The 15305-nt window shown below is 43.3% G+C and overlaps 1 protein-coding gene across 1 annotated transcript in view; it reads right to left on the bottom strand.

Moving 5' to 3' along the window:
- nfxl1 (nuclear transcription factor, X-box binding-like 1) overlaps window positions 1-15305 on the bottom strand; it is a 121198-nt gene that overhangs the window by 37927 nt on the left and 67966 nt on the right. Inside the window, exons 15-16 of the mRNA XM_034164059.1 lie at window positions 6083-6203; window positions 5419-5575 (exon numbers count right to left, since the gene is read on the bottom strand). Coding sequence (XP_034019950.1) covers window positions 5419-5575; window positions 6083-6203 — 278 coding nt within the window. The remainder of the gene's footprint in view (window positions 1-5418; window positions 5576-6082; window positions 6204-15305) is intronic.

Genomic DNA, 15305 nt, shown 5'->3' with positions numbered 1-15305 from the left:
AATGAGGTGGGCTTCATAGATAATTGGCAAAGCTTCTGGGGAAAACCTGGTCTTGTTAGGAGAGACGGCATCCATCCCACTTTGGATGGAGCAGCTCTCATTTCTAGAAATCTGGCCAATTTTCTTAAATCCTCCAAACCGTGACTATCCAGGGTTGGGACCAGGAAGCAGAGTTGTAGTCTTACACACCTCTCTGCAGCTTCTCTCCCCCTGCCATCCCCTCATTACCCCATCCCCGTAGAGACGGTGCCTGCTCCCAGACTACCAATAACCAGCAAAACCTATTTAAGCATAAAAATTCAAAAAGAAAAAATAATATAGCACCTTCAACTGCACCACAGACTAAAACAGTTAAATGTGGTCTATTAAACATTAGGTCTCTCTCTTCTAAGTCCCTGTTGGTAAATGATATAATAATTGATCAACATATTGATTTATTCTGCCTTACAGAAACCTGGTTACAGCAGGATGAATATGTTAGTTTAAATGAGTCAACACCCCCGAGTCACACTAACTGCCAGAATGCTCGTAGCACGGGCCAGGGCGGAGGATTAGCAGCAATCTTCCATTCCAGCTTATTAATTAATCAAAAACCCAGACAGAGCTTTAATTAATTTGAAAGCTTGACTCTTAGTCTTGTCCATCCAAATTGGAAGTCCCAAAAAGCAGTTTTATTTGTTATTATCTATCGTCCACCTGCTCGTTACTGTGAGTTTCTCTGTGAATTTTCAGACCTTTTGTCTGACTTAGTGCTTAGCTCAGATAAGATAATTATAGTGGGCGATTTTAACATCCACACAGATGCTGAGGATGACAGCCTCAACACTGCATTTAATCTATTATTAGACTCTATTGGCTTTGCTCAAAAAGTAAATGAGTCCACCCACCACTTTAATCATATCTTAGATCTTGTTCTGAATTATGGTATGGAAATAGAAGACTTAACAGTATTCCCTGAAAACTCCCTTCTGTCTGATCATTTCTTAATAACATTTACATTTACTCTGATGGACTACCCAGCAGTGGGGAATAAGTTTCATTACACTAGAAGTCTTTCAGAAAGCGCTGTAATTAGGTTTAAGGATATGATTCCTTCTTTATGTTCTCTAATGCCATATACCAACACAGTGCAGAGTAGCTACCTAAACTCTGTAAGTGAGATAGAGTATCTCGTCAATAGTTTTACATCCTCATTGAAGACAATTTTGGATGCTGTAGCTCCTCTAAAAAAGAGAGCTTTAAATCAGAAGTGCCTGACTCCGTGGTATAACTCACAAACTCGTAGCTTAAAGCAGATAACCTGTAAGTTGGAGAGGAAATGCGTCTCACTAACTTAGAAGATCTTCACTTAGCCTGGAAAAAGAGTCTGTTGCTCTATAAAAAAGCCCTCCGTAAAGCTAGGACATCTTTCTACTCATCACTAATTGAAGAAAATAAGAACAACCCCAGGTTTCTTTTCAGCACTGTAGCCAGGCTGACAAAGAGTCGGAGCTCTATTGAGCTGAGTATTCCATTAACTTTAACTAGTAATGACTTCATGACTTTCTTTGCTAACAAAATTTTAACTATTAGAGAAAAAATTACTCATAACCATCCCAAAGACGTATCGTTATCTTTGGCTGCTTTCAGTGATGCCGGTATTTGGTTAGACTCTTTCTCTCCGATTGTTCTGTCTGAGTTATTTTCATTAGTTACTTCATCCAAACCATCAACATGTTTATTAGACCCCATTCCTACCAGGCTGCTCAAGGAAGCCCTACCATTATTTAATGCTTCGATCTTAAATATGATCAATCTATCTTTGTTAGTTGGCTATGTACCACAGGCTTTTAAGGTGGCAGTAATTAAACCATTACTTAAAAAGCCATCACTTGACCCAGCTATCTTAGCTAATTATAGGCCAATCTCCAACCTTCCTTTTCTCTCAAAAATTCTTGAAAGGGTAGTTGTAAAACAGCTAACTGATCATCTGCAGAGGAATGGTCTATTTGAAGAGTTTCAGTCAGGTTTTAGAATTCATCACAGTACAGAAACAGCATTAGTGAAGGTTACAAATGATCTTCTTATGGCCTCGGACAGTGGACTCATCTCTGTGCTTGTTCTGTTAGACCTCAGTGCTGCTTTTGATACTGTTGACCATAAAATTTTATTACAGAGATTAGGGCATGCCATAGGCATTAAAGGCACTGCGCTGCGGTGGTTTGAATCATATTTGTCTAATAGATTACAATTTGTTCATGTAAATGGGGAATCTTCTTCACAGACTAAAGTTAATTATGGAGTTCCACAAGGTTCTGTGCTAGGACCAATTTTATTCACTTTATACATGCTTCCCTTAGGCAGTATTATTAGACGGTATTGCTTAAATTTTCATTGTTACGCAGATGATACCCAGCTTTATCTATCCATGAAGCCAGAGGACACACACCAATTAGCTAAACTGCAGGATTGTCTTACAGACATAAAGACATGGATGACCTCTAATTTCCTGCTTTTAAACTCAGATAAAACTGAAGTTATTGTATTTGGCCCCACAAATCTTAGAAACATGGTGTCTAACCAGATCCTTACTGTGGATGGCATTACCCTGACCTCTAGTAATACTGTGAGAAATCTTGGAGTCATTTTTGATCAGGATATGTCATTCAAAGCGCATATTAAACAAATATGTAGGACTGCTTTTTTGCATTTACGCAATATCTCTAAAATCAGAAAGGTCTCGTCTCAGAGTGATGCTGAAAAACTAATTCATGCATTTATTTCCTCTAGGCTGGACTATTGTAATTCATTATTATCAGGTTGTCCTAAAAGTTCCCTAAAAAGCCTTCAGTTAATTCAAAATGCTGCAGCTAGAGTACTGACGGGGACTAGAAGGAGAGAGCATATCTCACCCATATTGGCCTCTCTTCATTGGCTTCCTGTTAATTCTAGAATAGAATTTAAAATTCTTCTTCTTACTTATAAGGTTTTGAATAATCAGGTCCCATCTTATCTTAGGGACCTCGTAGTACCATATCACCCCAATAGAGCGCTTCGCTCTCAGACTGCAGGCTTACTTGTAGTTCCTAGGGTTTGTAAGAGTAGAATGGGAGGCAGAGCCTTCAGCTTTCAGGCTCCTCTCCTGTGGAACCAGCTCCCAATTCAGATCAGGGAGACAGACACCCTCTCTACTTTTAAGATTAGGCTTAAAACTTTCCTTTTTGCTAAAGCTTATAGTTAGGGCTGGATCAGGTGACCCTGAACCATCCCTTAGTTATGCTGCTATAGACGTAGACTGCTGGGGGGTTCCCATGATGCACTGTATGTCTCTTTTTGCTCTGTATGCACCACTCTGCATTTAATCATTAGTGATCGATCTCTGCTCCCCTCCACAGCATGTCTTTTTCCCGGTTCTCTCCCTCAGCCCCGACCAGTCCCAGCAGAAGACTGCCCCTCCCTGAGCCTGGTTCTGCTGGAGGTTTCTTCCTGTTAAAAGGGAGTTTTTCCTTCCCACTGTAGCCAAGTGCTTGCTCACAGGGGGTCGTTTTGACCGTTGGCGTTTTACATAATTATTGTATGGCCTTGCCTTACAATATAAAGCGCCTTGGGGCAACTGTTTGTTGTGATTTGGCGCTATATAAAAAAATTGATTGATTGATTGATAAGAAAGAATGTATAATTTCAGTTAGCAAAGAAAAAATGTTTGTTTTTCTCTTTGTGGATCTCTCAGCCATGTATTATACCAAAGAATCATCCTGCTTCTGTATTCAAATATGTTATAACTCATCCACATGGCTTTTGATTTTACAAAGCTCAAAACAGGAAAACAAAATTGAAATGAAAATATGTTTGTGTCTCAACTGTCTGAAGGATATTAACTGTCATACTCTGCTGGAACTTTGTAATATTACCATTTCAAAAAAATAAAGCACTCCAAATAAATACATAAATATGCAGTGACTTTTAACATTATTTTTTCAACAAGCGCTACAGGAAATTTCAAGAACTCACTGTAGATTTATTTAGCAGCATATTACTCTTTAAAAAAAACTCCCTTTTTGTCTGGAGCCTCCTCTGTGTGGTCTTCAGGTTGTGGAGAGCTGCTGTCATCAATCTCCTCCGACGTGCTGTTTACATCATCATCTGTATATATGAGAGCAGTAATTAACATGATGCACTAAAGTGAACGAGGATAAAGTGTTGGTTAACTCGATGACAGACTGTGCTCATGCACTTTACTCCGAGAATAAACTTATGGGATAACTTAACATGAATCCCCAACATTAACTTGAACTAAATCCACACATATGGCTCAAAGTATGTCTTGTTTAAAAAAAAGAAAAAAAAGAGGAATGTTGAGTTAGCATGATTTTAACAGGACTTACCTCCAGGTTTTCCGGTGTCTCGGGTGAACTTTTCTCCGGTGGAAAACCGACTTCTACTCCAGTGTGCTCCTTGGAGAGCGGTCATCCTCCAATTATTTCTCCATTAATTCATAATATGTGAAGCTGGTTGGAGCTGCGCAGCTTCTGCTCGTTTTTAGCTTCTCCTTGTAGAAAGTGCTTGTTGCTTCCCAGCGGTTTTTAATTTGCTCAATTGACCTGCTGACTCTGGACACAAGTCTGTGCTGCCAACTTACGTCCGTCAAGCTTTTCCACTTATTTTAAATTCTTTTAATACGTTGAGGGGGAGTGCTGGCTCTTGTAAAGTCCAGCTGTCGCCATTTCCGTAAACACAGAGCAGGAAGCGTCATGTGGTGATGTGACGTAACAGACATGCGCAATAAGGCTCCTCACAGGCGGACAATCCGACGTACCGTTTACATGGAATGCAATCGGGTTAAAAACAGGGTTACACCACCTCCTCTAACCTGATCGTAATTTCGATCGGATTGGGCAAATCTAATCAGGTGGAGCTGTTTACATGGCGTGATTTTGATCTGATTGTTCAATCAGATTACTTTTGGTCCATGTAACCGCAGCTGTCTCAGGAGAGTCAACACCACTCTAAAGGACTCATCCCACCCTGAGCTGTTGAGGTGTTGCCATCAGGCAGACGGTATAGGGCCATTAAAGCAAGAACTAATAGACAGAAAAACAGTTTTTACCCAACTGCTGTTAGAGCTCTGAATGCCACTGGAACCAAATAGTCAGGTCACATGATACACTTGAAATGAGTGCAATATTTGTTTATGTGCAATATCCACTGACACTGAAATATCCACAGTTTTGTACATACTTTTCTCTTTATATGCAGTCTCTTTTTTGTTACTATGCACTTATTTTTTTCTTTTTAATTTGTGCTCTGGACATACCTCTTTCATTCTGTTAAGTTTTAAGTTTATTTTTCTTTTCAACATCCCCACGCTCAACGTGATGAGCTGGTTGACTGTTTGAAAACATCTGTAGAACACACTGGGACTAGACCCAGAACAGTTACCTGCTGGGATGGGACCAGCACCAGATCATGGCACAGCTGTGGGCAGGTGTGGGTGCAGCTGGGCAGCGGCAGCTGGCAGGGCTGTTTGCAGGGGGGGCAGGACCCTGGGTGGCAGCGGTGGCTGTCTCTACTGGGGTGGTGGCAGGAAGGGGGATGCCTGCCGGACAGAGCAAATAGCAAATTTATATAGTGCTTTTCCATCTGCATCAGACGCTCAAAGCACTTTACAATAATGCCTCACATTCACCCCGATGTCAGGGTGCTGCCATACAAGGTACTCACTACACACTGGGAGCAACTAGGGGATTAAGGACCTTGCCAAGGGCCCTTAATAATTTTTCAGTCAGGCTGGGATTTGAACCAAGGGTCCTCTGCTCTCAAGCCCAATGCTTAACACTAGACCATCACTTCCCCCAAGAGCACAAGACCACATTCATGTTGTGCATCAACAGTGGCTAAGTTACTGATCCCCAACCTTGGTCTATGCAGTTTTAAACTCTGGCTGTTCTGCCAAAAGCTGCCTGGCTCATTCAGGGGTGTGTTCGCTATTGACTGATGGAGCAAACCTGAATGACCTAATTAGGGAAAGTTTAAAACCGTACAGTTCAGGAGGTCTCCAGGGACCAGGGATGGGAACCACTGAGTGCTGGTTGTCAGCGCTCACCTGCACAGCTCCTTGCAGCGAGGTGGCTTGGTGCTCCTCTCCCGCCCACAAGGGACAACCAATACCGTAGAACCACATGCACATCTAACTTCCACCATCTCTGGACACGGATAGCAGCTACCTGAGAGAGAAGAAGAGAGACAGGGTCAGCACATCTGCATGCTGTGCGCTGACGATATCCCATCAAACAACAGACTAAGTCCAGACCAGCTGACAAAACCCTGAGATCATATGACCATGCGTAATGGCACTGTGTGACTGCAAAATACAGTCCCACAGACAACATGTCCATCTGTCCAAGTGGCTGAAGGGTTCCAAGACATTCAGAGTCACAAATGAGGCCCTGATCCTCAAGTGTTCCCGTTAATTAAGCCTGAGAGCAGGAAGCGGGAATGTCGTTGGCGGTACCCACACAGATCCACATCATGTAAAGGACCATTTCATCATGGAGGCCATCTTGACCAAGGAATCCCTTTGGATTTTCTGTTTCAATCTCAATTTATTTATCAAGTACTTTAAAATCAATGTCAATGACCAAAGTGCTGTACAAAAATAAAAACAAGCAAGTTAAAATACATATAAAAAAAAAATCAACCAGTTAAAACAATAAATAATAAGAAGAACCAACATCTCAAGCTGAGTTTAAAGCCAAAGAGAAGAAATGTGTTTTAAGAGAGGATTTAAAAGCAGAGAGAATCAGCCTGTCTGATGTGCAAAGGAAGATCATTCCACAGTTTTATGGCAGCAACTGAAAAGTGCTGTCACCTCTTCGCTTCCTCTTTGACTTTAGGATAACTAACAGTGACAGATCAGCTGACCTGAGTGAGCGTGAAGGGATGTATAAATGGAGCAGGTCAGACAGGCAAAGCCATGAAGACATCTAAATACAAAAGAATTTTAAAATCAATTCTAAAATGAACTGGGAGCCAATGAAGTGAGGCCAAAATCAGTGTGATGTGTTTGCATTTTTTAACACCAACTAGAAGTCGAACAGCAGCATTTTGCATCATCTGTAGTTGAGTAAGCAGAGTCTGATTCAGCCCAACATAAAGTGCATTGCAGTAGTCCAGGCGATTAGTGATAAAAGCATGGATTAAAATCTCAAAATGATGCCGTCAAAGAAATCGCTTCACCTTGGCCAGTTGTCTAAGTTGATAAAAGCTGGACTTGACTACTGGCTAAATCTGAGCATCAAATTTAAGATCACTGTCCAGTTTTACACCCAGGTTTGTTGCTGTCTGTGTCAGATGCTGACTCATAGGACCCAGATCAACATTGAGTTCGGAGGTATTACTAAGTCCAAACAACAAAACCTCAGTCTTTTTATCGTTCAGGTGTAGAAAATTTATGGATAGCCATGCTTTAATGTCACCAATGTACTCTAAGAGATGGTTCGCAGAGTATTTTGCTGCTGCTGTAGCACATAAATTTGACAGTCATCAGCATAAAAGTGAAATGAGATGTCATGTCTCCTAAAAATTGATCCCCACTGGGAGTAGATAGAGGGAAAAAAAAAAGAAGAGGACCAAGTATGGAGCCTTGAGGCACCCCATATGTAAGGGGCGCTACACAAGATTAAACAGCTCCCATACGGACACAGAAACTTCTCTCTGATAGGTAGGATCTAAACCAATCTAAAACAACACCCTTAATGCCCACCCAGTTTTCCAGGTGAGACAAGAGGATCTGATGGTCCACTGTATCGAAGGCCACTGTTAGGTCCAACAGCAGCAAAACAACACAATGACAAGAATCAGTAGCTACAAAAAAAAAAAAAAAAAATCATGAAAAATTCGCAACAGTGCTGACTCAGTACTGTGACGGGATTTCAAACCAGACTGAAACAACTCTAGGGTGCCCTGATTATTTAAAATGAACTCAACTGGCAGTAAACAATTTTCTCCAAAATTTTAGAAAGAAAAGGAAGTTTGGAAATTGGCCTAAAATTGGAAAGTTCAGAAGAATCTAAGCCAGGTTTTTTAATAAGTGGAGTCACCACTGCATTCTTGAAACTGGCAGGGACTATACCATTAGCCAAACTCCCATTAATAATATTCAGGACATATGGTGCTAACGTGGAAAAGACCTCTTTAAGAAGATGAGGTGGAATGGGGTCATTTGGAGAACCAGCAGGCTTCATATGACCAATAATATTCCTGAAAGACAGCAAACTGACAGACTCAAATTGGTCAAAAACAGCTGAGCATGTCAGAGATAGAAGGGTCATAAGTGGGAGAACTAATGAGGGCCCTGATACTAGCAACCTTTTTAATAATAAAGCTCATGAAGTTCTCACACAATTCAGTGGAGGTCTCCAGACAATCCAATTGTGGTGCACTTAAAATAGAATTTACAATCCGAGGATTGTGATAGTTAGAAGCAATAATATCAGAGAAGTACTTAAATTTAGCAGCCTTCACAGTTTTCTGATAAAAACACCAACTGTCAAGTGGGAACTGGAAGGGCACCTGAAACCTGTCCTCCTTCACTTTCGCTCAGCTCTCCTACACTCGCGCCTGAAGTGCATTTAACATCATTCATCCAAGGCTCAGATCGAGGTTTGGAAGATACCTAAGACAGTGTGACAGGTCAAGATGAATCGAGAAGTAAAAGTGTCGACATCTAAATTAAAGCCGAGACACTCAGAATGGCTGATCAAATTGTTAAAAGCTGCAGAGAACTGAGCAGCAGCGGAAGAATTTAAAACACGAGAGCACTGAGTAGGAGTGCAAGATTTCACCATATGACAAAAGAGAGGCATGTCAAAAACAATAGGCATATGGTCTGAAAAAACAGCATCATAAACCTCTAAGTTAGAAACAGTAAAACCATAAGTTAAAACAAGATTGAGAATGTTCCCATGTTCCTGTATCGGGCTAGACACAGACTGCACAAAGTTAAAGGAATCAATCAGATGTAAAAATAAATAGTCATTGGCCAGCGGATTCAGAGAACAGCAAACATGAATATTAAAATCATCAACTATTTAAATCCGATCATTGCGTGGCATTATTCGTGACAGAAAATCAGCAAAGTCACCGATAAAGTCTTTGTTATACCTAGGGAGTCTGTATATAACAGCGCACAACACCAGGAGGTCAGAGCGAAGTTTAAATAAGTGAGTTTCAATGCTGAGGCTTCGTTTCATAAAGGAGAAACGTCAAAGACCAGTTGTGTTTGTAAACAGCACTGTTGCTGTCAGATGGTTTATCTGCAGTTATGAATAACAGGATTATAAATTATGGAGGACAAAGTGCTGGACAAAGTTTAAGGTCATCACTGACACAAAATCAGCATTCTGCTCATCCATTATCTCCATGCTCAGGCATCAGTGCGGCCTGCACATCCCTGAAAGGTCAGAACAGTTCCTTATAAGATGGCGGCGCGTGCACACGCGGTGGCTCCTCTTGCTCCCAACACAATGGTGTTTTTGTGTTTACAAACGGTGTGTGTCTGTTCGTCATCGTACTCGTCGCGCCCTTACATCTCTAGGTGCACTTTTTCCTGGGAGTTTCTGCTTAACACCTGCAGAAATATGGCCAGAATCACAGACCTAACTACAGCGGACGTGGAAAAGTTACGTGAGGACGGTTTACTCCGGAGGCCTGTTCAATCCCTGACCCCCACTCCTGCATCCAGCCCACAGTGGAGGCGCCATGGACGGAACCTGAGGAAGCAGAAGAGGGGCAAGCGCGGAGGTATCCGGGCTAGGTTAGCCGCCAGACCTTACCGGCCAGCTATCCCTTCCATCACCCTGGCCAACGTACGCTCTCTGGACAATAAACTGGACCATATTCGTTTACTCCGGACATCTTCCAAGGACTGGGTGAGTGCTGTGTCTTGTTTTTGTGGAAACATGGCTCAATGACAGCGTCCCAGGACCATGCTATCCAGCTAGCACGGCTAACATTGCTACCGGGCCGGACCCAGAGCGTTTGTCAAGGGGGGGAAAGTCCGTGGCGGAGGACTCTGTGGTTTACATCAGCGATGCCTTGTGCCACAATGCTGCTGTTGTTTGCAAGGCACTGCTCACCCACTGGGGGAGCTAATGATTATTAAGTGCCGGCCATTCTACCTGCCAAGGGAATATACTGCTATTCTGATGGTAGCTATATACATCCCTCCCAGCTCCCCTCCCAGCTCCAACAACAACAGGAGGCGAACACTCAGAAGGATCAAGCGCGGAAGGAAGCCCCCTGGTCCGACGATATTCCTGGTCGGGTCCTGAGGGGACTGTGCTGAGAAGCTCACAGATGTCTTCACGGACATCTTCAACATCTCGCTGAGACAAGCTGTTGTCCCGACGAGCCTCAAAGCCACCACCATCATTCCGGTCCCGAAGAAGTCGTCTCCCTCCTGCTACAATGACTACCACCCGGTCACACTCACTCCCATCATGAAGTGCTCTCGAGCGGCTAGTCATGGACCACATCAAATCTGCCCTCCCCCCAGCACTGGACCCCTACCAGTTTGCATATCAGTCCAACTGCTCGACCGATGATGCTATCTCCACTGCCCTCCACTCAGCCCTCACTCCACCTGGAGACCAAGGACTTGCACGTCAGAATGTGTTCATCGACTTCAGCTCAGCATTCAATACAATCACCCCCGCAGCAGCTCATCCACAAACTAGTCTAGCTGGGACTCAACACCTCCCTGTGTAACTGGCTGCTGGACTTTCTGATGGGGAGACCACAGGCAGCTCGGGTCGGCAGCAACACCTCCAGCACCATCACGCTGAACACAGGAGCCCCCCCAAGGACTGTGTGCTGAGCCCCCTCCTCTTCACTCTGCTGACCCCACGACTGCACACCTACATCCAGTTCCAACCTCTTCATCATGTTCGCAGATGACACGACTGTGGTGGGTCTCATGACCAACAACGAGACACGCTACAGGAGTGAGGTGAGCCGCTGGCCACGTGGTGCTACGGACAACCATCTCCACCTGAACATGGAGAGACGAAGGAGATTGTCGTGACCTTCAGGAGGAGGAGGCCCGCTCAGCATGCTCACTAACCATCAATGGCGCTGAAATGGAGCGGGTGAGCAGCACAAAGTTCCTGGTTGTACACATCTCCCAAGACTTGTCCTGGAACATCAACACCACATCTGGCCAAAAAAGCCCAACAGCAACTCTACTTTCTGCGGAAACTGAGGAAAGCAAGAGCCCTGACTCCCATCATGTACTCCTACAGGGTTACCATCAAGAGCATCCTGACCAGCAGCATCACTGTATGGTATGGTGCCTGCACCGTATCCTGCTGCAAGACCCTGCAGCGCACTGTGAAAGCAGCTGGGAAGATCATCAGTGTCCCTCTCCCCTCTCTGCTGGACATCTACCACACCCACCTCACCTGCAAAGCCACCAGGATCGCAGGTGACCCCACCCACCCAACTCACAGTCTTTTTACCCTTCTGCCATTGGGGAGGAGACTGCAGAGTCTCCGTGCCAAACCAGCAGGCTCAAAGACTGTTTCTTCCACCAGGCAGTCAGAATGCTCAACTCCCTGCCTTCTATGACACCCCCCCCCCCCCCCTCCACTGACCCGCACACCTCACTTTATCCTCCCCCATTGCACGATTGCATCCACATCAGGACCACTTGTACTGATGCTGGTACATTAGTATATAGTCACTGCACTATCATCAGCATACTGCCACTTGCACCACTGTATTACACTGTTATCCACTGCACTATCGTATTTAATGTCATACTGTTTACAATGGTACACTTCTGCCATTTGCACAACAGCATAATACTGTTATATTTACACGACCTACACTGTTTATACTGTTTTCTATATTTTTTATTTGTAAATCAGTAATCCATCCATCCATCCATTTTCTTCCGCTTTATCCGGAGTCGGGTCGCAGGGGCAGCAGCTCAAGCAAAGCTGCCCAGACCTCCCGATCCACACACACCTCCCCCAGCTCCTCCGGGGGAACCCCAAGGCGTTCCCAAGCCAGCCGAGAGATGCAGTCCCTCCAGCGTGTCCTGGGTCTTCCCCGGGGCCTCCTCCCAATGGGACGTGCCCGGAACACCTCTCCAGCGAGGCGTCCAGGGGGCATCCGGAAAAGATGCCCAAGCCACCTCAACTGACTCCTTTCGACGTGGAGGAACAGCGGCTCGACTCCGAGCTCCTCCCGAGTGACCGAGCTCCTCACCCTATCTCTAAGGGAGCGCCCAGCCACCCTGCGGAGGAAACTCATCTCTTCCGCTTGTACTCGCGATATCGTTCTTTCGGTCATGAGCCAAATCTCATGACCATAGGTGAGGATCCTCACCTAAATTAGTAATATTTAAGGTAAATTTTTTACTTAGCTTAGTAGTAGTTTTTATTCTATACTCTGCACCGTAGGTCAGAGGACTGAAATGTCATCTGTGCTGTATGTCGAGCATGTATAGCATATCTGACAATAAAGCTGACTCTGACTTTGAACAGCCAATCAGCATGCAGATGCACAAAAAACAACTTCAACTAATTCAACTGATTCAGTCAGAAACAGATAACCGATCGTCCAATCAGGAGTTTAAATTTATCAGCTGGATCAAATGCCAACAAAACTCTTCACAAACGCTTTTCCACAGTTTGACCTTTGACCTGCACCAGCATTTAGTCCTCAGTGAGTGACTTTTGTCATGGTCATAGGGTTTCCTAATAGCGGCAGTAGCTTGAAGAAAACACACCTCTTACAGACTGGCGTGACGAGAGTCTGAACCCTTTGATGACTGGAGGGTCTGCAGTCAGCAGAGCTACAGACAAACCTGGACCTGATCACAAACACCGATCATGTGATCAATCAGACTCTGGGACATTACGCACATACAAGTATGCAGTGCTATCCTCTTTACATCATTATCATCTCAGCCTTTTTGTAACATGTTATTTTAGTTTTAAAGCTGGACACCACAGTCACAATCACTAAGGTGCCAGAAAAATGAATGCAATAAATTAAAGAAGGAATGTATCTTTAATATTATCATTCTAAAACAGTTTTACTTGTTGTAAGTAGACTTTCAGTTAGCCTGATCTCGACCTGTAGTATGAGACATCAGGAAGCCAAGCAGAAACAAACCTCCCTTCAGCAGAAAGCCTGATCTAGGCTTTTTGTTTTTTGGATTGATCTCATTCAGATTAATTAAACCTAGGCCACCAAATTAGAGTGCGTGTGTTATCTGAGCTTGACTATAAGCCCCGTGCCAGCTGGTCAGAGCGTGTGTCGGTGGCGCTTTGTTTCATCACAGCCTTAGAGCTCCACAGTGAAATTTTAAATTCACATCACCACAAATACACTCAGTTTCTGATGAACAGAGTGTGATATGACCTTCTTCACCGCCAATTAGGCAGCAATTTACACTTAAAATAAGCAATATTTACTTGTTCTTATGTTTTTACATCCGCCAAAGATGTAATAAAATCATCTGTGTTTGTTTATTAATTTGTCTGTCTGTCAGCAAGATTACGTCAAAACTATTGCATGGATTTTGACTACATTTTCACCACAGATAAATATTAGACCAAGGAAAACTCTACTAAATTTTGGAGGTGATCCAGATTCTGGTTCAAGACTTCCCTTTATATAGGCTTTGAAGGATTAATTCAAAACTACTTCACGGATTCACAGAAAGATATTGGGGCATAGAAGATTCCACTGCATTTTGGAGGTGATCCAGATCCAGATAGCTGGATGTCAGAAATCTCTGATTGCTCTTCTTTCTCCATGCATAGAGTTAGTGAGGTGAGTCAAAAGGGCCCTGACCCCCTTGTTTGAGCCCACTATTGAAGACATTTTAAAAAGGTTTTTTTTTTACAACAAGAATGAAAATATTTTTAAAAACTAAAACATCACAATTATTTCAAGTGACCTAGCTTTACTACAATTCTGCTCTTAACTCATTGAGTGCCAGCCATTTTCAAAGTTCAGAACATCCCAGTGCCAGGATTTTTCAGCATTTGAGTGTTTTTTCAAGACCCATAGAAAATTGAGTTCTATGTCCATGTCAACAACAAACATACCAAAAGAAACTTCAGACTTTCCTTTATCATCTGAAAAAAAAACATTTGTTTGTACCTCTTTCCATTCTTCCATTCTTGTTCTGCAGTAATTGTCTGCAGAACATGGGTGGGTATCACTAAAAATGCTGATTTCTGACAAAAAACTGACAAAATTGGCTTTTTGTGACAAGCAAATCAATTTCATTTATATAGCGCCAAATCACAACACACAGTTGCCCCAAGGCGCTTTATATTGTAAGGCAAGGCCATACAATAATTATGTAAAACCCCAACGGTCAAAACGACCCCCTGTGAGCAAGCACTTGGCTACAGTGGGAAGGAAAAACTCCCTTTTAACAGGAAGAAACCTCCAGCAGAACCAGGCTCAGGGAGGGGCAGTCTTCTGCTGGGACTGGTTGGGGCTGAGGGAGAGAACCAGGAAAAAGACATGCTGTGGAGGGGAGCAGAGATCAACCACTAATGATTAAATGCAGAGTGGTGCATACAGAGCAAAAAGAGAAAGAAACACACAGTGCATCATGGGAACCCCCCAGCAGTCCAAGTCTATAGCAGCATAACTAAGGGATGGTTCAAGGTCACCTGATCCAGCCCTAACTATAAGCTTTAGCAAAAAGGAAAGTTTTAAGCCTAATCTTAAAAGTAGAGAGGGTGTCTGTCTCCCTGATCCGAATTGGGAGCTGGTTCCAGAGGAGAGGAGCCTGAAAGCTGAAGGCTCTGCCTCCCATTCTACTCTTAAAAACCCTAGGAACTACAAGTAAGCCTGCAGTCAGAGCGAAGCGCTCTATTGGGGTGATATGGTACTATGAGGTCCCTAAGATAAGATGGGACCTGATTATTCAAAACCTTATAAGTAAGAAGAAGAATTTTAAATTCTATTCTAGAATTAACAGGAAGCCAGTGAAGAGAGGCCAATATGGGTGAGATATGCTCTCTCCTTCTAGTCCCTGTCAGTACTCTAACTGCAGCATTTTTAATTAACTGAAGGCTTTTCAGGGAACTTTTAAGACAACCTGATAATAATGAATTACAGTAGTCCAGCATAGAGGAAATAAATGCATGAATTAGTTTTTCAGCATCACTCAGACAAGACCTTTCTAATTTTAGAGATATTGCGCAAATGCAAAAAAGCAGTCCTACATATTTGTTTAATATGCGCATTGAATGACATATCCTGATCAAAAATGACTCCAAGATTTCTCACAG

Source organism: Thalassophryne amazonica, chromosome 23 (genome assembly GCF_902500255.1).
Source record: "Thalassophryne amazonica chromosome 23, fThaAma1.1, whole genome shotgun sequence".
Classification (NCBI taxonomy): domain Eukaryota; kingdom Metazoa; phylum Chordata; class Actinopteri; order Batrachoidiformes; family Batrachoididae; genus Thalassophryne; species Thalassophryne amazonica.
The sequence above is the reverse complement of the archived record's forward strand: the minus strand, read 5'-3'. Positions and strand labels throughout refer to the sequence as shown.